Raw genomic sequence first — 26072 nt, 5'->3', positions numbered from 1 at the left:
TTACAGACCAGGTATCGCCAAATAACACAGATTGGTACTGCGGGTGAGGACTCCCAACGTATCTCCCCAGGGGACGCAGTCCTCCCCCTGCACCTGCTGTCCACCCTGTCTGCCCTCGATAAACCCCGCTTCAGAAGGGGTGCAGGTGGGCCAGGTTAATGATTTACTCTCACTGTGGTTTCAAAAAATGTTTTGAAGTGTCTAAGCGGAGGTAGTAAGATCTATCTTGGCATTTTACTTTTGTAAAGAAAGGAATCTTGAATAGGAAGAAAAAAAATGCAGAACCTCCCTCCCCCACCCCCACCCTCACCCCCAACTAGGAAATGTACTTTAAAACTGTCTTGAGAAGCAAGGGTTAACAACGCCACTGGCAGGTGTGTTTGCAGATGCTGAGGACTTGGGTGTGAATTGGGTGGGAGCCCTGGGAGATTTGAGCTCCAGCTGCTGGACTGTGAGGAGATCGTGGACCAGGCAGACCTCCAGCCTGGCGCTTTACCTGATTATAGTATTTTTAAAGCAAGAAAAATCTCTCGGAGAGCAAGGGTGTGGTCAACTCCTTCCTCTGCCAGGGCGTCGGGGGGGCCGCCCCCTGTGCAGAAGCGGGGGGAGGTCCTGGCTCGTGGGAGGGGAGCGTGGTTTGTTGGTGTCAGTAGTTCCAGGGAGAGTCACGGTCAACCTGCATTCCCTGCAAGGAGCCTAGGTCGTGCTTCAGAAGCACGTCAGCCTGGCTGCAAGAAGATTCAGTCTTCAGATGTGCAGCAGAGCGCACCTTTGCTTCACAAGGAGTGTGAATTTCTGCTGGAGAAGCATCACTGTTTACGTGTGAGCTTACACGGGAGGGGTTCCCCCTCCCTCCCTCTGTGCTTTGGCTACGAGTGAAATGGCTGTGTCAGGTTTATAGATGATGATTCGGCTAGCTAATTTCTGCAACTCCTGGGACATCTGGCACCACTCGGAAGGCGTACTTTCTCCTTTTGTGTCCCCAGGAGGGGGAGCAGTGCCCAGTGGAACCACAGCTGGTTGTCCCAAGTGCTGCCCTGTGGACACCCCTGTGGAAGGGGAGGGAGTGGCAGTCTGGCTCCCCGCCCTCCCCACACGCTCCCTACCCGCCCCCGTCACTTCCTGGTGTGTTTGCTCTCAGGATTTGTTGCCTAAACAACTCAGATATCTGAGTTTCCTTTTTTTTTTCTTTTTTGGCGTCTGTGAGGAAAGCAAGCTGCACGTTGCATAAGAAAATCACACACAAAACCTGCAGGTGGATTTGTAAGCAGTCAGACAATTTATTGCCTGCGATCTTGTTGTACTTCTGTTTTTCTAGTGTTTTATTTCTGAACCTTTTCATCCCAGGATAATACAAGTGGGTTTATTCTTACTGTGTGCTTAAGTTGTCTATGCTGTTTGATTTGGTGATTTAAACTATCCACCATAATAACCTGTTTCTCATATGTATGTGATGCAAAAAACAATATTAACTTTTCCATGATTTCACTCATATTTTCCCCCTGTTGTCAGAGGAAAAACTTTTCACACAGCCTCTTATGTTCCTTTCAGAATGTGTGTGAATTAAACCAACAAAAGGGAGATGAATGAGAGAAAAGACAGGGTTTTATTCCTGTCTGTAAGTGGGAGTTCACAGAAAAGAGTGACTCCAGGAAGTGGTTAGCCCTGGGGGCTTACAGAGCGCCCGTTGGGGAAGGCAGAGTAGAAAGGCACTTATGGGAAAAGAAGTGACTTTTAGGGAAGCGGGGAGACCGGAGAGTGTGGGGCCTGTGTCTGTTGAGGTGAGGGTTTCTCCTCTAGGGATGAGGCAGCCTTCCCTGGTTGGAAGAAATAGCCTTGTCCCAGGGGAGGGGACCTAGGACAGCCGAGTTCTGCTTTCAGGCAGAAGAAAGCCTAAGAAAGCCTGTCCTTAAATGCCTTCAGCTCCGAGTGGCGTTCATCCCGTCGGCGGTGAGTTCTGGACCCTGTCGGTGCTGACTTGAATTAAAGACAGCGGTCCGGGCCCTAAGCCTCGGTGGACAGCACGGGGCGGAGGCTGCTAGAGCCCACTGCCTTGAGCAGGGCTGACTAGGTGTGCGGGGACGGCGTGGGTCAGCGGGATCGGAGGTTACAGAGCCCACGTTTGGTGTCTCTGTTGCTGTTCGTCAGCTGCGTGGCCCTGGGCAAGTCACGTCACTTCCCTGGGTCTCAGGTGGGAAATACAGGACCTGCATTTCTGGTCTCAGGTGCCACTGACTGGTGAGAGGGGTCACCCCGTGGGCCAGTCCTGAGGGTGGAGCTGCGGGGGGGACATCAGCCACTCTGCCTGCCCTGTAGTCACATGACTTGCCTGGTTCTCCCAGCCCTCCCTGGGCTGGTTCTGTTCTATTTTCGTTTTGTTGTTACACAGTGTCTGGGGTGGGGGAATGGAAGGCCCAGAGCTCACGGTGACTGGCTCCGGCAAGCTTCTGCTCCACCCTTCCACCCCTCCAGTCCCGCCCAGGGAGCCCGAAACCGCCCCGTCTGAGCCCAGACTTAGACAGTCGGCCGAGATGGAGCTTCTCCCCCTACAGGGGCTGGAGTCTGGGGTGCTTATTCTCAGGCACAGCTTGCTGAGAGCGATGGATCACCCGGGGCTGACAGGATGTGCTGACCCACCACTGGGCCTCCCCTCCTCCCCGCACCCAGAATCCCCCGGGGGCCAGGGCAGAACCAAGCCTGCAGACATTGGGAACCTTGCCTGGGGTCACGGAACCAGCTGGGGGCCTGCCTGACAGGACAGAAGTTGGCCCATTTCCAAACCTAAGAGTTTGTTTTGTTGATGTTAGTTTTTTCTAGTACATTGCATTGCCTCTGAAAAAGTTACTGGAAAAATTAGAAAGTACTGCCAAATTTAGGGTTGTAGGCTCTCCAGCTGTAGGACTGTCTAGTCTGGAATCTCAGGTCCTGGAAGGTTAGTTGTGACTAGTCCAAGCACACACAGCTAGTTAGGAGCCTGATCTAGTCCTTGAAGCCTAGCTCAGTGCTCCTCCCCGCCCTCAATGAGACTTAGGTCCCTGATTGTCACGCAGGGCGGTCCAGACTTTTTTTTTTTTATTTATTTTTTATTTTTTGTTGAAGTAGAGTTGATTTACAGTGTTGTGTTAGTTTCTGGTGTGCAACATAGTGATTCAGTTATACACATGTATATATTCTTTTTTGTTATAGTTATTACAAGCTATTGAATGTAGTTTCCTGTGCTCTGCAGAAGGACCTTGTTGTTTATCTATTTTATATACAATAGTTTGTATCTGCAAATCCTAAACCCCTAATTTATCCCTCTCCACCTGCCTCTCTCCTGTGGTAACGGTAAATTTGTTTCCTGTGTGTCTGCTTCTATTTTTTAAATTAGTTCATTTGTGTCAGTTTTTTAGATTCCACATATAAGTGATGTCATATTTGTTTTTCTCTGACTTACTTCACTTAGTATGATCATCTCTAGGTCCATCCATGTTGCTGCAAATGGCACTATTTCATTCTTTTTATGGCTGAATAATATTCCATTACACACACCTACACACACACACACACACACACCCCCGACATCTTTGTCCAGTCCTCTGTCCATGGACATGCAGGCCGCTTCCTTGTCTGGGCTGTTATAAACAGCGCAGAGTCGCCCAGACTTACCTGTCTTAAAGTGCCTTCTGATTGCAAACAAGGCTGAGGGAAGCCCCTGAGGTGGCGCTCCGCGGCTTTGAGGGCCGGCTCTCACGCAGCCCACGACCCCCACACGGTGTTGCCTGTGCTTTGGGACACACCTCCTGTAGGTAAAAGTTGTTTTTAGCAGCTCACAGTGGTGCTGATTTTCTCCATGTCTTTTCTCCTGGCTCATCCTCGGTCACCAGACATCACTGCTGAAACTGGGGTTTTGATTCAGCCTCCAGTTAAAGGCAGATTTGCTTAGTCCCGTCACGTTCGGTCTTGTCTCTAGTCCGTGGGTAACGGAGGCAGGGCTGAGGGCCGGGAGGGAGTGGACGGCGTGTTCCTTTTCTGTGTCTTCCCGGGGGCCGGCCCTCACCTGACTTGTTCACATTTACAAAGGTTGTGACTGAAGAGTCCTGGAGGCGGGCCTCACCACAGGAGGAGGAGAAGACGGAGGCCCAGAGGATCAGCCGGAGGAGATGGGGCTCTGGGAGGCGGTCGAGGCCCCGACCGCTCTCCGACTACGGCCAGTCGGTCAGCCGAAGTTTGTCTATTCCTGAAGATTCGGTCGCCACCGACCCCCAGAGAGAGGACACCGAGGACGGCGACCGCCCGCCCGGCATGGCCTCCCCGGACCCTGCAGACCAGACCCCGGACGCAGGCTGCCCCCGGTGGGCCCAGAGGAGACGCCCCATCTCAGTGATTGGCGGGGTCGGCGTCTACGGGGGCAGCCAGACTGGGGACACGGAGCATCTGCTTCCCCAAGTAAGACTGGCCGCCCGCCGCCAAAGCCCACTCAGCCCCCAGCCCCCGGCCTCTTCCCCAGCTGCAGACTTAACCGACTGGCTTCCCTCTCCTCTCTCTGCCTCAACGATGACGTCTTCTGCTCGCAGCCTTTCTTCCTGGCTTTGAAACCATGCCTAAATTAGAACTAACCCACTGACACGGGGGTGCCCCTTACTAATCTGTCTTTCCTGGCATCTGGATAATGTGTGAAATGCTCTGCTGTTTGTTCTGAATCATCTGGGGAAAGTCGTGGGGCCTATTTAGTGAGCTTCCTGAAAGAAAAAGTCTTGAAAGAGAAAGTGTCACTTATCCTTACAATAGAATGATAAGAAAATAAATTGGTTTTTTAGGAGATGAGGAAATAATTTTTTTTTTAACACACTCTGACTCTACATTTGAGTTGCAGCTTTCCAGCTGCCTTGACAATAGATGAAAATCTTAATATTACTCCCTTAGTATATTTTGGTAATTCAGCAAGGGCTTGTCAGTTACCCAGTGCTGCGAAGGCACAGAACAGCTAGCTAAAGGCCCTGTTCAGAAGTTCACAGAACTGGGTGGTCACAGGTTCACAGGACTGTACAGGACTCAGTGCCAGTTTCATTTTTAAAACTTGCTAGTTGATGTTATAAATAATCCATAAATTCTCTTAAAAAGGCAGTTCTGTGTTGATTTTGGATTTTGTGTTTAATTCTCCCTAGAAGCCCAGCACAGTGCTCGTTTATAGCAGACGCCCCAAAGCCTCTTGCTTAATTGGATTAAACTGAATTGAATTTTTCCGGTAAAAAACAAATTAAGTGGGAGAAGACCACGAGCTTTTTGTTGCGTTTAGATGCTCTCTACGCTAGGAAGTGATTCTAGAAGGCAGCTCTGCTCACCACGACACCGCCAGCGCTGCACAGGAAATCATTCTGAACGAAAGCAAACTAATCTGTGTTAACTTGAAACACAGTCTGGGGAAGATCTAAAGCACTTAGAAATGTCTTCACCGCAGAGCATCCAACAGGAGTGTAACCCTCTGCACTGCAAGCTCATTCAGGCACCTGGGTAGGAAAATCCTCAGAGAGCCCAGGAGAACCACGAGCCAGCTTGGCCTTCGACGTAGCTGTAGGGATGGTTCATGTGGACAATCAGAAGGGCACATAGATGCTTCTAAATGTGTGGGAAACCGACTCTTTTAGACAAAGCTCCACCGTCCTGTTAGTTTAGGTGAACAGAAACCGTACCCCACAGACGCGCATCCACGCCTGTGGGTGGACGTGCGGCGGGGCCGGGAAGGACTCCCGCCGCAGCCTGTCCCCGGCCGTGGTCCTCGGCGCTGCCCCCACCCCCGGACACGTCGTCTTCGCCCTCTGCCCCCACTTCCTCAGCGTGCTTCTCCTTTTCCTGCGTCTTTCCTGACTGTCCCCTGTTGGTGTGCTGCTGACAAACGGGCTGAAGCAGGATGCTCTGAGGGTCCATCCTGGGGTTGTGTTTTAGAATCAGGTCGCACTTGACCTTGGGGTGGCCTGAGCCTGTGCCGCGACCTGGGGGAACATCTCATGCCTGCGAGCAGCTTCCAGGTGAGACGCTGAGCCCGCGGCTGGGCCGTGGGTGTGCAGAGCTCACCGGAGCTGCCACTTCCTGGCCCCTTCTCACCGCCTCTCCCTTCCTTTTGTAGCCGGCCGCCCGGCCGCCCGTGCCAGCCCACCAGGTGCCGCCCTACAAGGCGGTGTCAGCCCGCTTCCGGCCGCTGGCCTTCTCCCAGAGCACTCCCATCGGGCTGGACCGCGTGGGACGCCGGCGGCAGATGAGAGCTTCCAACAGTGAGTCTCACAGGCCCCGCTGGAGAGGGGTGTGGAGTCCTGCTCTGGCCGTTGGCGTGTGTCTGGGCGGGGAGGGCTTGGGCAGGAGCCGCTCCTGCGGCGTGGGCTGGGCGCCCCGGCCCAGGGAGGGTGCGCTGCGGGCTCTGCGCCATCACAGGGACCCTGACCTTGAGTGGTCTGGGTCCTGCATTCCTGCAGTGCAGATCTGACCACAGGTGGACTCCGGGTGTTTGCCTTAACCCTTTCAACGCTCTCCCCTGGTGTCTGAGCTTCTCCGGGGCCACCTGAACACCAGAGGCGAGTTTATCTAGTGTGATAGACACTGCCCTCCTGGTACTCCTCCAGTAAGTACTCATGCCGGGAGTTCATGGAATGACTTTTAAATTCCTGAGAGAGGACATCTCCCCGCCGCCAGCGCTCACGTCAGAGCCAGGCCGAGCTCGACCTGGCTAGGCAGAGCGCTGATCAGGTGGCGGCGCTGTCCCGTGGGCTCTGCTGTGTTACCTTCTGATCTCTTACCTCCATACTGTGGCGGATGCTGTAACCGTCGTTCGACAGATCAGAAAGCCCAGGTGGAAACAGGTAGACTGCCCAAAGTCACTCACCCTGGAAGTGGCAGAAAGCAATCTAGATCTACAGTCAAGTAGGACATTCCCCCGCCAGGCCCATGTGTAACCCCTGAACAGCACTGACTGTTCAGAGCGATGCAGCAGACTGCCAGCTACTGGGGCTCTGGTTGCTGGGCTGACTGCCCTACCTTCAAAAAGGAGCGTCAGGCGCTGAGCGTGAGTGATGGACCGGGCATCCAGAGACCTGGGTTCTGGTCCTGCGCTGCCACACTGGCTGGTGGGCAGTCCTCCTCCACGTGCTGGTGGTGACCGAAGCCATGAGAAGGGGTGGGGTTTAAAGAGTGTGGCTTCCAGAGCCTTGAAGAAGGCTCAGTGTGTCACTTGGTGTCACTTCAGTTTTGTGGAGAGCAGGAGGGAACCCCGGGGGGTGGAGGAGAGACAACAGGTAGGGGGGAGCTCTGGTTGTCCCCCCGTCCCCCGAAACACAGCAGGTGGAGAGGGTCACTGGTGGATTGGACTGGGACATGGTTGGGGAGCGTGTCCTGGGAGGGCTGCACACGGTGGCCAGTGGTCAGGGGTCGGTGAACAGGGAGGAAGTGTACCCCACCCCCACCCATTGTGTGGCCTGGTTTCTAACTCAGGAGGAATCCAGGCTAGACTGTGGTCAGAACCAGTGAAAGGAAAGAGGAATTGGATGGCCGCTGCCGGCCGGGCATCTCACCTCTGTGGTCCTCTCGGCTGAGCAGGCGGGCCCCCTCACCCGGGCCCTGTCCTCTCTCGCTGCCCACCCCCTGCAGGCCAGGCTTCCGTCCACGGTGGTCAGTCCTGTTCCTGTTCAGTTCTCACCCTGCTGTTTCCTCGCCAACTTACCCCATCGGTGTTGGGCTGGAGTCACAGCTCCTGTGGAGTCTGCGGGCTGCCTGCTGCCAGCACTTCCCCGCCCGGCTCTCACACCCAGCCTGGCCCCGAGTCCCCTCCTTACCGGCACATCATTCTCTCTGCTCAGAATTCAGAGCTCGCTCCCGGCGGCCCCTCGGTGACAAACGCAGCATCACCCTGCAGATCATTCCTTCTGTCTCAGCCAGTCATCTGCCGCTGGTGACGCATTTTGAGAAAGTTGTTCAAAAGGAGAGAAAAGGCGACAAGAATGTCCTTCCCGGTGTTACTCGTGCTGGAGGAAGTCCAGGTAGCAGGGAAAGTGAGTCGCGGTGCTATGTGGGTGATGCTCACCAGCACGAGAACCTTCTGCAAATAGGAAGCATGGCTGCCGTGACGCTGAAGTGAGAACAAGAGCAGGACGTAAAATCACACGCGTGCTGAAGGAGTTGCTAGGGCCCCCTGCTGAGGTGTCGCACACCAGGTGCCGCGCCAGAGGCTGCGAGCAGGGGCCCCTCCTGGGGCCTGAGGGGGCCCTCTGTGGGCCTCCGTCCTGGCTGCTGGTGGCCCTTGTCTCTGCCTTTATGGTCGTGTGGCACCTGCACATCCTACTGAACCACGGCCCACCCTAACGACCTCACCTTAGCCTGACCATCTGCTAAGACCTCATTTCCAAGTAAGATACACTCACTGGTCCTGGGATGAGAATTTGAGCATCCTTTGGGGGACACAGTTCAACTCATAACTTCTCCCATGGTGGCCGCCCTACACAGCATGTGCACGTGTGGCCGAAGGGTCAGCAAGGATGGGCAAGTGGGGAAACAGCGTAGCTGGGGGGCTGGATGCAGGTGGCGCCTCCCCAGCCCTGCCCTCAGAACATCAGCCCACGCCTGTGCTCTCTGTCGTCTGTCTTGTGCGGAGTTCAGTGCTCTTTTGCTGAGAAGCAACGGAAACGAAGCCCAGCTGGCTCAAGCAGAGAGAGGACGTCTCGGTTGGATGGGTGTCAGGCGTTCCCAGGACTGACGGGCCGTCTGAGAACCTGTCTAGGAAACAGGTGGCAGTCAGGGTGGCTCCTGGGAGCAAGGCACCACGTGGAAGGGGCCAAGGAAAGCACAGTCCGTCCGTCCTTCCATCACTCCAGAGTCAGAGTCCCATGATGAGGGTGCACGTCTCCAGCTCAGGTTGTGGGCCCACGACCTGGGGGCACGGGGACAGGGAGAAGATGGGATCCTCCAGGGCTGGACCCTTGTCTTCCGTGCAAGGAGGCAGGTGCGTGGATTCCCTGTGCGCTGAGGCTGACCGCAGTGGAGGGCAAGTCACTCCCCCAGAAGAAATCCAAGTGGTGCTGGAAAGAGACCTAGACCCTGGACAGGCCCCCACTGGCTCCTTCGCTCATTCAGTCTCTGCTGAGGGTTTGCCTACCACATGCCGAGTGCCAGCTGTGTGCACAGCAAAGCCCCAGCATCACGTATGTTCTAGGGCGGGAATGAGAAATGAGCAAGTAGCTGTAAAGACGGGGGGGGGGGGCATCAGAAAGAAAAATAAAGCAGGTGGAAGGAACTAATTTTTCAAAGATGATCATCTCAACATGATGCCCCTGTTCCGTGTCTTATTAAAACCCCCTCCCTCCTTCCCTGGAGGGAAGCAGCCCAGAGGCTTACCAGTCACTGCAAACGTCTCCAAGTCCAGGATCTCTGAGTAATTCCACCCCTTCTCCAGTCCCACTGCAATGCCTTTCCAGTGTTTATATCCAGAAATAAATTTTAGCAGAACCCTTACCATGGTGGAAAGAGGTGAGAGGAAAGGAAATAGGAAATACGTCGATATCACGTGGACACACATATGGGACCCCGGGAGAGAGTGCTCCTCTCCTCTGCATGTGCTGTTTCTCACTCTGCTGGTCTAGTCCCCATTGTTTGCTCCCTGAGCCTTTGCCTGGTGCCCCACCTCGTGCTGGTCTTTGCCAGCCAAGCTGCTCCAAGCCTTCACTTGATGTGTCTTGAGCTGGTAGTGGTCCTGCCTGCTTAGAGTCGTCTGTCTCCTTCATCCCCCTCTTAGTCAAAAATCAGTGAATCTACAAAACAAACCAAAAAAAAAAAAAAAAAAGGAGCATCAGCTGTGAGCCAGGCACTAACTTTCTTCGACGTTTGGAATAGAGCAGAGGATAAAGCGTCACACGACGTTTATGTTCTGGCATTTGAACAGATTCAGTAGATGGTAAGTGGGCTGAGCTCAGGCACCAGTGATCGTTCTGGAGAAGATGAAGGTGGGTGATGAGGAGGAGGAGGAGCGGGAGTGGCAGCAGGTGACCTCAGGTCTCTAAGGAGGTGACACTGGAGCCGAGACTTGGAAGATGAGCAGGGGCGAAGATCTGAGGGAGGAGAGGTCCCAGCGGAAGGAATGTCAGATGCCCAGAGTTTGGCAGGAACTCGGTGTGTCTGAGGTTCAGCCTCTTGCCAGGATGTGGAGCTCAGGAGACAAGGGTGGGAGAGGACGGTGCAGCCGGCGAGCCTTGGGAGAGGCTGCATAGAAAGGGTTACTCCTAGTGAAGCAGGAGGCACTGCCAGCTGGGGACTGGTCTGCTGTGATGTGCGCTTTAGAGAGAAGGATGTTTGTGGGAGAGAGGGCAGTGGAAGGGAGGCGGGTTTGTAGGTTGTTGCATGGGTCCAGCTGAGAGGTGATGGTGGCAGTGACCACAGAAGACACCCAGGTCTTCCTTGGGTGCTTAGGCTCCCAGAGCACGAGGAGGGGGGAACGGCCTGCTCAGGTCTAACTCCAAAGGGCCGGGGCTGTGAACTCCAGTGGGAGGGCTTCTCTCTTAAGGGAATCAATTCAGTTTTGACGGAGCAGTTACTGGATGGAAAAAAAATACTTTGCCTGTGTGTTAAGTCGTCGTAAACCCCCTGTGTTTGCCCTCTTTTTTCCGGACTGATGTCTCCTGTTACGGGTGCACATCACCTAGAGTCACTGATTCCGTGCGCCTACCCACCCAGGACAGCACCGCCACATCCACACGTGTCCCCCAGCCGCCTCCTAACTCTGCTGTTCTTACCCCCGGTCGTCTGGTGTGATTCTGCCCCTCTGGGTGAAGGTGCACGAGGGGGAGGTAGTGACACCCGTGGACACTGGCCTCTCCCTGTACTGCTGTCTCTCTCTGGGGAGTCCTCGGGTAGAAGCCGTGTCATGTGAGAGCCAGGGACGGTGCAGGAGCCTTCAGCCAGATTCCAGCAGAGGTCCGATGGGTGAGGAAAACAAATCCCATCTGGAATGAGTGTCTTTTCCAGTCAGGGCAAATTGTCCACCCCTCCATTATGAAAAGGGTCCACTGTAATCCGTTTTCCACAAGTAGCCGTCCAGTCCCTTTAAGGAACCATGTCATTAACTTTGTGGAGGGGACGCCCTGTGGTTTAGCCCGGACTTGGCATCTGTTTCTGCCACCATGGCCATTTTATTTTTTTGAACCCACTGAGGAAGCATCGAGATGACCAGACAAACACTGACTTCTGCCGAGTGGGACGCGCAGCCCACGCAGTTGTTCCAACAGCCTCTTCAGCAACAGGATGCCCGTGGGACAAATGCTTTCTCTTGCTCTGAGTTTATCCTGATACTTCTGATCACACGCCTTCCCCAAAGCAGGCCACAACCCATTTGGTTCTTTCCAGATTCCTCCAAGCCACTCAGCCAAGCCATTTGTTCCCAACCGTGAACCCACACGAGCAGACCCCTCTACTGAGGTCCTCTGGTTTCAGAAATTTCAGAGAGAGTATTGCTTAGGTTTTAGTGCTGGGGGCACAGTTACCAGGTAGATGGTGGGGGAACCCTTCCGGGAAGGCAGAAGGAGGAGTTGTAGTCCCGGGACACCCACCCCACGGTTACCCGGCTTCTGCTTCTTCAGGAAGTCCTGAGTCTGGGAATCTACGTGGGTCTGAGAGCTGAGTGAGGACCCTCGACTCTCTGTCACGGTGGTCCACGTGCCTCTTCTGCTCACCAGATGTGGAGCTGTCCTGCCCCACAAATCAGGCAGTACCTTCACAGAGGAGTCATGCCTCAGTTTTGTCCCCAGGGACCCTGTGATAATGTCAGCACGGCCAGAGATCATGTGGGTCAGACCACCCCCGGACCCCAGCTGGCCGGGCTGCCTGGGGCAGAAGCCATGCCCATTTTTCCTGGGCAGATGTCCCCCCACCCCCTGGAGGGCCTGGACCCACTGCCACAGGAGCATCTCCCACTGGCTCCCTGTGCCCAGGCAGATCAGCAGCACGCTGCTTAGAAGAGTTGCCACTTCCCTTGTCTGGTTTGGGGGACGAGGCCGGGAGGATGAGACCTAACAGACGGGTCTGCCAGACTTCACACACCTTCTTTCCCATCGCCAAGAGCTGACCTCTCAGCTGCTTTATGAGTGGGCAGAGCTGGGTCCTGGTTTACACCCAAGCCAAGTGCTGGAATGACGCCCAGCTCCCGGACTCATGTGTTAAATGCAAAATCCCCGGTGGATGCCACCGAAAGGGACAAATTTGGTTTAACCTAAATTACGTCTGGTAAACAATATAGTGTGTGAACCTTGTTTGGATTCTGATACCAACAAACCAGGTGTAAAAAGGTCATTCTGACACAAGTGGGGAAATGTTCACGTGGACTGAGTATTCAGAGACAGAATGATTAATTTTGTTCCCTGGGATAATGGTGGCACAGGTATTTTTAAGTCCTTGTTTGTGATGGCACTGACTAAATATTGGTCGCGTGATACATGTGAGATTTGCTTTAAAGCAGCCAGAGTTGTTGGGAAGGAGTGGGAAGCAACTGATAAAATATTGATACTTGTGGGTTCATCGTATAATTTCTCTGCTCTTGGGTTTGCAATTTCCTAGAGTAAAAGCTTTTAAAAGTAATGAAAGTGTTTCCTCCTCCCTCCCTAGTTAAGTGCTCTCGAAATCTCCAAGTCAAGAAGTGCCCACAACTAAAATTTCTCAGATTTTCTTAGTAAATGAAGCCCTCATCCGGGTGGGTGTACGGGAGCCCCTCCCGCTCAGAGCCCCGCCCCGCCCCGCCCCGCCCCGCCCCGCCCCGCCCCGCCCCCGTGCTCCGCGCTGTCCTCCCGCCGCGCGTGGGAAGGTTACGCGGAGTAACACCAGCCCTCTGCGCGGCTGTGGTGTCGGCGTCGTGGAATTCGACCGCGAATCACCGTGGCGCCTACGGGTCCTTTGACAAGTTCCGGGATGGGAGCTCCCCGCCATCGGAGCACCGAGGCTGGACCCGGGCGGTGCGCGGGCCGAGCGCGCCTGCGTGGTGACGCCCTTCTCTTAGGGACCCGTCTTTGCTGCCTTTTGCCTTTTTCTTCTGTGATACTTTTCTGTTACGTCTCTTTCCATCGCAGCCTTTGCGCCGCATTCTCACATGCTCACTCCGGGCTCCTGCCACTCGCCCTCCCTTCACTCGTCTGTTTGGATCAGAAGTTCAACTTCATCATCCTTGAAAATTCTTACGCTCCTGTCTACTCGTGCGCCTCTTTCTACGCCTCCCAGCCGTGGAGTTCAGATGAGATTTCTCGTGTGATATAAACCGGGTGATGATCTCAAATGCCTTCCGGAGAGGAGGACACCTCGTTCCTTAGCTTTCACACTTGAGGGGAATTTTGGGCCACACCCAAAGGAATGAAGCGTGCCATCGAAGCAGTAGGTGTGGGTATGCCACTGAAAATGTATCTGCTTGTTCCACTTCTCAAAAGCCTTTTACTCAACCAAAAAGTATTACACTATTTTGTAATAATGCCGAACAACAGAGGAGAGAAAATGAGAAGATTAGGTACACTGATAACTAATTATAAAAAAAATATAGAGAAAATGACTTTCTGGAGAGACAAACACGATGCATTGACTTGATTAGACTCTTAATGGCTTTTAAAAATATTTCTAAATTACTCATAGTATTTCTTGATTTTTTTTTTCCAAATCTTAATTTCTTGTGGATATAGACACTTTGCAAGCTAGGAAAAAGATCAAGTTAAACCAGTCTGTCCCTCCAGGGACAATTGCTCAGTCTTCAGCTGAATGATGTCATAATTTGAGCTGTTAACAATGGGGTTGTAAAACAAAAATAAACAGAAATTTAAAAAAACCAACAATGGAGTATAAAACTCTAAACTACGCATGTACATTTTTCATTAGTAAACAGCCCAAAAATCCAGTCCTTAAAGGCATGAGGTATGTAAAGAACACCTTGTGTTACAAGGGACTGAATAACCGGAATTACGCGCGGGCCACCCTCTCTGTGACGCCATCAGAGCTGGCCGTGGCTGGTGGGGGCAGCAGCTATTTTGAAAACCCACTCTGAGGTTTTGAAAGTCCCCGGTTCTGCTGTCAGTGAGAAAGCAGGAGAAAAATACTGCGGCCGGCACCCACGCCCGCTGATCGGGGTCCAGAGAATACAGCCAGAGGTGTGGGGAGTTGGACAACCTAAAATTCCCAAGTGAACCGCTTAGTAGTGGGACGCCAGCACACTGCGTTTCCCCTCTGCCCGAGAGCGCGCGGAGGCCTGCTCCGGAGGGACGTTCGAGGCAGCGGCGTCTCCCCCGCGCGAGTTCCTGCCCCTCTTCTCTTCCTCTGTTCCCGTCCCCGCGGAGGGACCGGACCGCCCCGGAGCTTCGCCGGCGCCCCCAAGCCCAGCCCAGGCCGGTCTGGGACTCGTCCGGGCCGAGTCCTGCGGGAGCGGCCGGAGGCTGGGGCTCCTCCGGAACCCCCGCCGCGCGCCCAGGCCCACGTGTCAGAGACGCTGGAGGAGGCGGCGTCGCGCCCGGGGCTGAACGCAAGGGTCCTGAACGCGGGGTCCTGCACGTGGCGGGGCTGCACGCAGGGTCCTGCACGCACGCTTCTCCTAACCGCCGCCTTCGGCCCCGACGCCGGCCTGACTTTCATCTGGTGAATGTATCCTACACAGCTTTAAGGTTTGTTCATCTAAAGGAAAAACAAATGTGCCAAGAGGGCCCTCTGCCTTTCAGGCCCAGGAGTTTCCAAGAACACTTGGGGGAAGCTGCTTCCACATCTGCAACTCCCCTCCCTTCCGTTTGACTTTATGCTGAGACGTATGTGTGTGCTAATTTACTTTTCCCCCACTCAGGAACTAGTATTGGTTGTAAAAGCAAGTGTACTCACCTGTATTATGAAGTTGATAAGCTTAATATTATTAGGAAATTGTACAGGATGGGCCGTTAGGACATAATGAAACAGTGGTGTTTCAGGAAATGTCCAAAGTGCTCTGAAACTTTTCTGAATTGGGCTTTTAATATGCTCTTGGTTTAGGAGATACTTCATGTGTGTTGATCCACATAACAAATCTCTATGATGTTGCATCACATACCCACATGTATACACGTATACGTGTACCAACTGCAAGTTCATGTGTCCGACACACAGCAAGGTCAAATAAACCAAAACGTCAGAGTTTGGAGCAGAGAAAGGTTTACTGTGGGGCTGAGCAAGCAGTGCAGGTGGCTTGTGCCCCCCACCCCCAAACCCCAGCTCCTGGAAGGATTTCAGCAAAGCACGTTGTAAGGCCAGCTGAGGGAGGGGAGTCCCAGTGTCTGTGATCAGCTTGCACACTGTGCTCTGATTGTTTCATGCGGCGGTAATTATCGGTCCTTAGGTGCCAGAAGGTCTGGGGGCTCTGCGCTCATGATCTTCCAAGTAGTTAATTTTTTCCACTTGGGGGTGGTTTTAGCATCTGAAAAACTCAGAAAATGTGCATCCTACACTGTTATCACGATACAGGGGAGGGGTCTGTCCTGGGAAGGCCCCACAGAGTCCTGCTTGGTGCCCCTATATGTGCCCTGTTATAAGTGGGACTGTGTGGCAGAGGCTGGCTGGCCCGGGGCAGGCAGCTTGTTCTCTGGAACCTCCTGGGTGGTGTGCAGATGCACAAAGCCTTGGAGCAATAAGGGAGGTGGGGTAAACACAGAGCAGGTGAGTCAGACCTGGGGGTCCAGAGCTGTCCCCCAGAAAAGAGCATCAGCGGTAAGGCTTGAAGGGTGGGTGGGAGGCAGAGTAAGCTTGTTGTAGGAGGTGTGTTCCAGGCCGAGGGGACAGATGCAGGGCAGTGGGAGCCAGAGAAGAGGCGCGCCCTCGAGAAAACCAACCAACTTTCTTAATTCGCCTGCGTGCACATCCAGTTATGTCCGTCTGTGCAGACAGAGCTGCGCACGCGTGATCATGGGCACTCTTCACGGGGCGACCCCCCCCCCCCGCCCCCAAAAAACTGATCCTGTCCTGAGAAGTCAAGGGCCTGACTCCATACCAGTCTCTGGCAGTTGGGGTTATTACTATAGTCATGGAACTTGTCCAGTTGAATAAACAAATTAAATGTAAACAAGAGACTGAAAGGACTCACGTCTACAAACAGTGACCACTTAGAGGAGACTTGGTAAAGGTGAATTGCTAAAAAACTGTTTTCTGTCAGATTAGATGAGAACTGACAGCTGAAAAAAGAAAAAGGAAAAACCAGGGAATCCGTAGTCAGAACGCTCCACAGGCATCTCTGATTATTAGTCTAAAGCCAGAACTGGAAGTCAGGGTTGACCATGCTGGGTGTGACCTGCAGAATTCCAGCCCACGATCACACGCGCAGACCTCTGGTCCTGCGTGAGAGCAGAGGTGGTGAATCAGCTGCCCTTTTGTGTGTTTACGTTGAAGTGTTTTGGGGCGCGGATGCGTGTGTGACGTTTTAGACTCGGGACCTTCAGGTGGCGGGCGGCTCTGGGCAGGAGGGCCTCGGGGCAGGTTGAGAGGCTGGTCTGGCCTAGGAGGCAGGCTCCTGGAGGTCGAAGGGGCCTGCCCGGTCAGGGCCTCCTGTGATGACGGAGCCAGGCTTTATTCTGCGGCAGCAGAGCTGCAGAACGGCTTTCAGTGGAGCGGGGTGAAGAGGCTGGCGTTCGGTGACATCTCTGGCTAGACAGTGGGCCTGCCTGGAGACGGGAGGAGGAGACAGTTGCTTTATCAGTGGACAGAGCCCTGAACTGGGGGCGTGATGGTTCCACTGGAGAAACGGAGATGTGGCGGTCAGGCAGTTGTCCAGATGTTTTGGGGGATGACGCCCAGGTGGTGGGGAGCGTAGGAGAAAAGCCCACCAGGTGGGGGGCCGCGTGGAGGGGGAGGTGCGGGTGGGATGGCTGCGTGCACCACGAGGGTCTGATGAGGAAGGAGGCCCAGCCAAGAGGGGACGGTCGGGGAGTCATCAGCAAACCGGTGGCTGCTCTTAAAGCTGGTGCAAGGAGTGTGATCACCGAGGGTGGGCATGGAACGGGAGGAGGGCCCGAATTGGCCGGCCTGGAAAGGGAAAGGAACCCACAAGAGAGAAGGAACGGGCAGACAGGTGAGTAGTGTCCAGGTGTCAGAGGATGCGGGGCTCCAGGGAGGGAATGGTTACGAGGTCACCTGCGCCCAGGGTCACGTCGGGCACACTCAGCATTTTCCACGGCTTCAGCCGCAATTGGGAACTTGTCGGTTTGGAGGTAAACAGTTTCAGTTCAGTGGGAGGGCAGGGCCCGGGCTCGGTGCTGATGGCTGCAAGGTTGTGGGGGAGTCCAGGCTTCATGCGTGAGCAAGGAGGTGTTTTATCTATTTTGTTTATCTGTGTTGGTTTTCTGATTTTATAGCTGAAAATTTCCCATAAATTTCCCACTAGCTAGGGCTGGTTAAAGACTACTTGTTTTGCTACCTGTTAAAAAACAGTCGTGATTTTATGTTACTGTATTTGAAAGCTCATTAATATGAATGTGTCAATGTTTACTTTTACTAAATATTTTTGAAAGAAATAGCCGTGTTAAGTTTGCATCAGAAAGCTCCTGTTCCTTGATTGAGAGTTACGATGTGATTAACGCCCCAACACTAAGGAAGTGGGGAAATTTAATTGTAAGGGTTTATGCCGTTTCAACTTTGATTTTTTTTTTTCAGTTAAATACATTGTAAGAAATTACTGAAGCATATTTTTGGATAAGTCTTGCAGTGAAGTTAATAAATTTATTAAGACACTCAGATTTTTCACTTGGTCAGAACAAAGAAAATAGGATTTTCTCCCTTTCCTTCAGTTTTTTGTTGTTGTTGATTCTACTGCTAATTGGTTATTCCGGCACGCTGTTCTAATGATGGTTAGGAGAGTTAATTTCCTTACTAACAGGACTTTGGGTCAAAAAAGCCGAGTTGAGTCCCAGTCCTCTGTTAACTAGCTCTGGGACCTTGGCCAGCTACTTAACCTCAAAGTCTTAACGTCCTCATCTGTGATGGGAAGTGTTTCTGTCGCCTGCCCCCCAGGTGTGTCAGGACGACCTGGTGCACAGCCATCGTGCAGTGGATATCAGCGGCCATTATTGCAAAGAACTAAACTAAGAGAAGCATCGATGACACCGGGGACAAGGCTCGTGATGAGCAGTGAGCATGTTTACAGCCAGCGGTCCGAGTTACTTACTCAGCTGCACTGCCAGCAGTTTACCTTAGACAAGTCCCTTAACTAATGTGTAAGGCTCTAGGACACCAGGCGTCTATATGGAACGACATGCTGTGTGAGTATCCCCCAAGAAAAGGTTAAACCAATTGGAAATGCGTGTACTCAGGTTGTTAGGAAAGAAGAAAGTAACTCGGCTGCATGTTTTCTGTTGGTTCTCCTGACCCAAAATTTCAGGCCTTATCTCAGGGGTCCCCGAAGTATTACCCAGAGATGCCTCTAAATTTTTTGGTAAAAGTTAAAAAAAGAAAAGCAACAGCAGGTCTTGAGGGGTGTGTGTGTGTCTGTGTCTGTGTGTGTGCGTGTGTGTATGTGATGCCTTGGGATGATTTTGACCACGCCATACAACCGTTTGGTCCGATTTCTTATTGTCTCTTTATCTCTTTGTGCAACTGCTTTGCAAAAGTTTTCTTTCGATGATAAATCAGAAAATACAAAATCAGGCGGCACCTGCTCCGCACCTACGGAGCACGATGGTAGCGGAGTTCTCGGGAGGCCGGTTGGAGTATCCGACGTCAGGTGTGGGCGTGGGTCTGGCCTGGCACCCTCTTACGCCCCCAGCCCGCTTAATGCTCTGGCGCCACGGAACCCGGGCCCTGGTTGTATTTTTTTGTGACACAGGATGATTCTGTTCGCTTGTCTTTGGGCAGGTGACCCTGTCCGCGCTGAAATCCCTCCCTGCTGACTAGGCACCAAGACAGTGTGGATTCCACAGTCAGACGAATTTAGAAGCCTTGAAAGGGTTCCGTGTGCAGAAACACTGCACAGACGGACAGCGGCGCCTCCAACCACAGTGCCCACAAGCCTCGGGGGTGCCTCAGCTCTGGCAGCACTGGTCTCAGCTGCTGTCTCAGCCTTATCTTCGCCCGGAATCAAGATTTTTTTTTAGAGGGACACAGTGCTCTAGTTCCTCTCTCAGAAAAACATCATAAACTTTTTAAACATGTTTCCAGCAATCTCTTAAAAGTGTCATCGTCTACCATTTCAAACAGTCTCAGTTCTAAACCTTAAATTTGTTCCAGTCGTTCTGAACCACCAGAGTTACAGAAGTCTTCAGAATATCATCTGTCTAGTGCCAAGTTGCAGATATTGGATTTTAAAAGGAAAAGAAGGGGTACATATGTGTGTGTGGCTGAACCACTGTGCCGTACACCAGAAATTAACACAACCTTGTAAACTGACTCTACTTCAATTAAAAAAAATCTTTTTAAATCATAGAGAAAATAAAAAAGAATAAAATAATGCCATTTGCAGCAACATGGATGGACCTAGAGATCATCATTCTAAGTGAAGTAAGCCAGAAAGAGAAAGAAAAATACCATGATATCACTCATATGTGGAATTTCAAAAAAAAAAAAGACACAAATGAACTCATCTACAAAACAGAAACAGACTCACAGACATAGTAAACAATCTTACAGTTACCAGGGGAAAGAGAGTAGGAAGGGATAAATTTGAGAGTTTGAGATTTGGAAATGTTAACCACTATATATATATAAAAATAGATAAAAAACAAATTTCTGTATAGCATGGGGAACTATTTCAATATCTTGTAATAACCTGTAATGAAAAAGAATATGAAAACAAAGTATATGTGTATGCATGACTGGGACATTATGTGTACACCAGAAATTGACACACTGTAACTGACTATACCGCAATTAAAAAAAAAATCATAGAGAAAAGGAAAAGAAAGAATATTGAGTCAGGAAGAAAGCCAGGGAGTTAATAAACACATAGCAAACCAGCACCAAGTGCCCATCCCCGGTGCCCCTGAGGAATCTGAGGCTTAGAAACATACCCGGCTCAGCTCTTCCTTTGCTCAGCCAAGAGAGATGGAAGTTGTGGGAGTGGAGCTGGCATTGAAACCAGATGAGGCAGGCTCGAAAGCCTGCCTTGCTCCCCTGAGACACCACGCTTCTCCATCACAAAACACAACACGTTTCATTTACGTGCAGAGAGGTACACCTGTCTGCCAGTTTTTGAGACCACCACACCCCAATAATTGCCTTTGATTAAAACAAAGAAACGGGAGAAACTCATCCGTTGTTGATTTTGCTCTTGTTAGCCTTGAAATACGCTCCGTCCTGGGGATTCAAGACAAATGGATAAACAGAGACTGAGGTGAGATGTGCACCAGGCCTTGAAGGACGAAGACCCCACAAGCCGTTGACAGAAGACAGAACAGGTCTTGGTCTTAACGTGGAGGTGGCGCCTTTGCTTTTGAAGGACAGTTTCTGTGTTTGTTTCTGAATTGGTCTGCAAGTTGCAGTCAGAGCCCAGGGCCAGTGTCTGCTGCGGAGGGCTCTTGGAGAGGCGGGGCCGGGGCGGGGTCACCGGGGGCGCCCACCCGAGGCGCCCAGAGAGGACCTTCTGGCCGAGTGTGTCCGGGGCGCAGGAGGCTCCTCCCCATCCCCTGCGGTGAGCGCGCGGGGGCGCTTCTCTCCGCCGGTCCTGTGACCGCGCTGGGCTTCCTGTGCGGCTGAGTGCTGGGGCCCCGTCTGCGGGGAGTCAGGCGCCGAACAGGCTCAGGAAGACCCAAGGCCACCTTAGCCGAGCGCGAGCAGCAGCTCCCTGAGCCCGAGTCCGCGGTTGTCCGGCCATCCGTGTAGAAAACGCTGTGTCACGTTCAGTGTCTGTGTTCTGTTTCCTTATGTTTCTCTGGAAAATGGCATGGCCGGGCCCTGTTGATTAATAATGTTTCTCTTAAATCCATTTGAAAAAGAAAAGGGATCCCCCTGGATACCAGGCGATTTCTGCTGGTGGACGGGGCGTTGGTGGCAGTGACTGCTGGCCACTGTAGCGGATTGCTTCCTGTTTGGAAACCCCGCATTCCAGCTGGAGGAAGTGCGGCCGCCTCAGCGTCGGGGGCGAGTGAGCACACACACAACCCTCGCCCTGTTGCCCTCGATCTCGGGTGGTCGGGTGGTGTGGGGTGTGGGCCGGGGCTCGGTGGGGCCGAGGCGGGGCATCCTCGGTTCTGACCTGGGCCCAGCCTTGAGCTCATTTTTCTAAAACTGATCACAGCCATGCACCAGAGAAGAGCGTGGCTCTGTCCTCGGGACCTCCTGCCTTCCTGTGCCTGTCCTGTAGCACGTGGTGGTGGGGGCCAAAGAACATTCTAGAACATCCCCAGGTGAAGGCCGTCTCTGTGCCGTGCAGGCAGGTTGCTGCTCCAGTGACACCGAGGAGGCTGGGAAACTCTGGTTGCTGGGCGGATGACCGGGGCTGGTAATCTTTCCGCACAGCATCAGAGGGTGGTCACGTGAGAGTCTCTGCCCTGTGGTACTTAAGAAGAGTCCAGGAATTTGGAGCTAAATGGACCCTTGTGGACCACCTGGTCATCCCGGAAACCTCCTGGAGAGGCAGAGGAGTGACCACGGGCCTGAGGTTAAGGTCCCACTGCTCACTCACCTCCTTGGGGGGCTTCTCTTCCACTACTACGTGTGCAAATGTACGGGGGTCTTAAATAGCTGTAATTTCTACTTCCTTAGAATAAAAAATGACCCAGCACCCCACATGTTTCCAGCTTTTATTCTGTCCTCCCTGGTTTCTCAGTGTTTGATATTGATGTGTAATTTGAATTTCTCCACTTTTCCTATGGGGCTTAATCCGTTGCTTCCTTCTCCAGTGCTGCCAGCGTTGGTGACGTCCCAGTTCTGGCCCTGTAGTGGAGAATAGATTAGTGGGGTGGGGACGGGGGACGAGGGGGGTGACTTCCTTCAGCTATGCTTAAGGTGTCTGTGGCAGTGTTCTTCCTGATCTGGTAAATACAGGCTCTCATCGCTAAAAAGTTTTTCAAAGCTAAAAGTCAAGCCTTTTCTGTAGCTTCTTCCAAAAATACCTTAGAAGGGTTGTTGGGTCAGCTTTCTTTGAGAGGATGTCTCATTTTAAATGCAGTTTTTGTCTGATTATTTACTTTTTTTCCCCTTCTTTTTATCTTTATTTTTGTTTTGAGTGTGTGTGCAGTAAAGTAAGTTTACTTAGTGAATGCCTTTGGTTTAAGATCCTAAAATTCCAAGCATCTTAGTCTAGTGCCCTGACCCCATCTCTGGATTTAGGAGAAGTCCCTGGGAAACAGAAGCTGTCCTCTGCGCCAGCTGCCCGTGGAGCGTGGACGTGAGCACCAGCCCCGAGTTAAGACCGTGCCTAGGAGGTGTGGCCAAGAGATCTTTTTCTTTTTGAAAACTTGCAGTTTTAACCAAAAAAAAAAAAAAAAGAAAAAAAAAAAGGAAAAGGAAAGATCTCTGGGTTTTGTTTACCTCCTGCTGGGCTTTAAGCTTTGTCAGGAAGGGTACGTATCAGAAGTGGCACCCACGTTTCACTGCTCTGTGTCTCAAATTCAGCCTTTCGCTTCTTTATTAACATCTTCATTCACTTCTAACTAAAACCAGGTCTACTCTTTGATGCCATGTCTTCAATAGTTTCTGAATTTATTATTTAAAAAAAATTCATGCCGGCATCTAAGATGCTGTCTCAGCCAAGAGTTCGCTGAATTGCCTAGAACAACTCTTCTCAAACCCGAGTGTGCGTTTCAGTGTCCTGGGGTCTGGGGTCTGGTGAGAGTTGCCCTCCGGCTCCGCAGGCCTGGGTGGGGCCTGGGGTCTTCCATCTGCACCAGCTCCCGGGCCCCCCAGTGCTGCGGGTCTCTGGACCACACTTTGGGGTAGTAATACACGTTATTGTAAAAAGGGAGTTTTGTGGCCACATGAGAAGGGGAAATTCTGTGTTAAAGTGATGCAGGTGTCGGTACCTGGACGTGGTTTCCGGGAGGTAGGTGTAGTTGGTTGTCAAACATTTTTCATGGACTGTTACTGCACGACTGTTCCACGTGGGATATAGGAAGCCTTAACCTCGGAGAGTGGTCTGCTCTGGAAAATGATTTCAAGGAGTCTTTTAAGTCTGTCATTTAATGAAACACTACCTTTTTGAAATAATGGATACACCCCTATTGAATGAACTGCCTGTCCATTGTTTTAAAAAAAATGTTGACTCTTTTAAATAATTTTTAAAAAATACTTGCAAGGGGTAGATTTGAAGCCGGTCAGGTTTTGTGAGTGTGTGTGTGTGTGTATGCATATGCGGGGTGCACGGGTGTGCAGGTTTCGCCTTCATTGTGGATTGTTGGAGCCTTGGCTGGATGTGAGGTGGCTGCACCGAGTCAGCAGACGTAGCCACGGACAGTGCAAGGGGAGCAGAGCCTCGGATAAAGTGCGTGGTCAGCGTGGCGCCGTCGCCGCAGCTTTGCTCCCCGAGCCGGCGCCGAATTGAGGACCTCAGGTCGTCAGAGGCGCTGCAGTGTGAGGTCATGTTTGCTCCTCCATGAAGTGCCAGGGTTGCTCTAAACTTGGAATCTGTTCTCCGGAGCTCTGAGAGGGTTGTTTGTGTCCAGTTGTCCCCACCGTGCTGGCCAGACCCTGCGCACCCGGAGGTTTGAGCGATGACAGGGTCCCCCACCATGGACGGTACAGTCACTCCCGGGGCTCATTTTTTAAGCATTTATTGGGAGCCAACCATGCGATGCCTATTCTGCACATCAGATCTCACTGCTTCAAGAGTTAAAAAGTCACCGTCTTCCTGTCATGAGGAAATTGAAGGACGCACGCTGTTTGTTAATAATTGGCGTTTCACAATGTTACTTGCTCATCGTAATGTGGAAAATACCAAAAAATACAGCGGAAATAAACAACCTGGGCCATCTAGTGAGAGCCTCTTAAAAAAAAACAAGTTTCTTCATTATAGAGGACATTTTATATAGTAACGGTTTGCCTGTTTCATGTAGTGAAAGGCACACGTATTCACATATATTTTTTAAACAAAAATCCCTCTTTTAAAGTGATTTCACAAGTTAATGGTGAATGTAGTGCAACATCAGAGCCCAAATTTTTGCCCTGCCAGCAAGTCTCCATTTTTTTTAAACTGAGTGACCTCTTTGCTTTTTCTCCCCTGAGACAGATGCCTTTTTTTTTTTCTTCTTTTTTGTTTTGTTTTGTTTTTGTGTATGTGGGGGAGGTTGGGTGAATAGATTTATTTATGATTATTTTTATTTTTTAACGGAAGTACTGAGGACAGAACCCAGGACTCTGCTAACCCAGGCACTCCACCCCTGCGCTGCGCCCTCCCCCCCACAGGTGCCTTTAGGCTCTGGGCGCCCCTCTCCCACCTGGAGGAGGCTCGGCTGCGTCTGATAGGCCGGCACGCGGGCTGGCTTTGCTTTAGGAATTTCCTCCCGCCGCCCTGGCCGCCGCCGTCTGGGGCTGTAGCCTCAGCGGGCTGGCTTGGGAGGGAGGCTCACCCGCGGAGGCAGAGCAGTGAATAAGCGATTTCTGCCCTTTCCGCAGCCAGAGCCCGAGCCGTTCTCCGAGATGCTCAGTCACACCCTGGCCCCGCTCTGAACGTGGCTGTTTTTCAAATGGAAGGATGGTAGCTAGAGGGGAAGTAGCAAGATTTTGGAGCCTGGAAAGCCTCCACCTGGGTACGTGCCCCGAGAACGAGTTCTCGCATCTGGCTGTGTTGTCTGTTCCACTCTTTCCTTGCAAGTTGCAGACCTCTCTCTCTCTACTGCTGCTGCTTGTCAGGGGCATGTGCGCGTGTGTGTGTAAGTTCATTCGTCCTGGTCCCATGTCCTGAGGGCAGTTCTAGGTGTGGACGCAGTAAATCAGGGAAACCGGTTGTGGTCATGGCATCGCAGTTGGTGTGAAACAGAAAACAGTAAGATTCAAGTGTGGGCTCTCCTGTATGAGTTATGGCTCTGGTTCTTGGCCGGTTTTTGCTTCTCTGACATGAACTTTCCTTACACAGGAGCTTATCCCTGTTGTGGGGCACATAACAGTGTTACTTGCTAATTTGGGGTGTGTGACGTTTAAGGGTAACAACTGATTTTTGAAGGATGTCATTGACTGTTTGCAGAAGTGATGGGGCCCCCGATTCCGTGATCGCCTGGTGCCTTATCCCACCCGTGCTTCTCAGTGTTTTTGTGAGTGTTTCCAGCTGGACTGGTTCCTGCCTGAGTGTGAAAGAAGGTGGTGCTTTCACACTCGTTAGTTACAAACTGTAACCTGTGTGTTCTTACAAGGAGTAAGAGAAAGAAATTATTCACACACAGCATTTTAGCTGCCTGCCACCCGTGGATGCAGTAAGATGCTGCAGAAAGTCTTTGTTTTTGCCTTAAGTCAATGCCAGTGGCTCAGGCTGGAATGAATGAGAATCGTGGGTGAAGCCGGAGGCAGCGGGGCTCCCGGAGCAGAGCAGCGTGTGGTTTGTGCCACTTCCTTGTTTTGATTGGCTCCCCGTGCTGGCTGAGAGTAGATGGGAACGTGGTTAGGGCTTCTGCTTCTGGTGGATTAAAAAAAAACAGGACCAGCATGTACACCATCTCACTAACCAAAATTGAGGAAAAGGGGGAAAAAAGTTGCCCAGTGATTCCTGCGTTCGGAACACGGACCTGCCTGCCCAGCGGCCGTGCTTGTTACTTGTGTGACCGGGCCCAGTGGCCCCGGTGCCCAGCAGGGAGGCATGCAGGCCAGCTGGCCTCGACCCGGCCGGTGGGTGCGCCTGTGTGTTTATTCCAGTGGCTGCTGAGCCTGGTGGAGCCGCCCCTGGCATTCCTCCGTCCTAGGTGGGCACGGCTCCCGGGCCTCCCTCCTACACTTGTATGGAGGCTGAGGGAGGCCAGGCCCAGCCTCTGTGTAGAGCTGAATGCTCTGGTGTCACCAGGACGTGCAGCTGCTCAGACCTTCCACGTGGGGCCCCGCACAGCCCCCCTCCCAGCGTGTGCCCCTAAGGCTCCCGGGCCCCAGCCCCGAGGGCCTTTGTTGAGCTTGGCTGCAAAGAGAGGAGGCAGTCCTGCTGGAGTCTCATTCCCGTGGGTGCCGTGTGCTCTGAGGAC

General features: G+C 52.4%; 1 protein-coding gene across 5 annotated transcripts in view; it reads left to right on the top strand.

Moving 5' to 3' along the window:
* SPATA13 (spermatogenesis associated 13) overlaps positions 1-26072 on the top strand; it is a 183609-nt gene that overhangs the window by 133960 nt on the left and 23577 nt on the right. For 4 of the 5 annotated variants that reach the window (XM_074377932.1, XM_074377933.1, XM_074377931.1 and 1 more), the window contains exons 3-4: positions 4063-4428; positions 6107-6251. In XM_074377932.1, coding sequence (XP_074234033.1) covers positions 4063-4428; positions 6107-6251 — 511 coding nt within the window. Of the gene's footprint in view, positions 1-4062; positions 4429-6106; positions 6252-21910; positions 24660-26072 lie in introns of those variants that run through there. The other variant, XM_074377935.1, reaches the window with a different exon arrangement.

Source organism: Camelus bactrianus, chromosome 14 (genome assembly GCF_048773025.1).
Source record: "Camelus bactrianus isolate YW-2024 breed Bactrian camel chromosome 14, ASM4877302v1, whole genome shotgun sequence".
NCBI lineage: Eukaryota > Metazoa > Chordata > Mammalia > Artiodactyla > Camelidae > Camelus > Camelus bactrianus.
The sequence above is the reverse complement of the archived record's forward strand: the minus strand, read 5'-3'. Positions and strand labels throughout refer to the sequence as shown.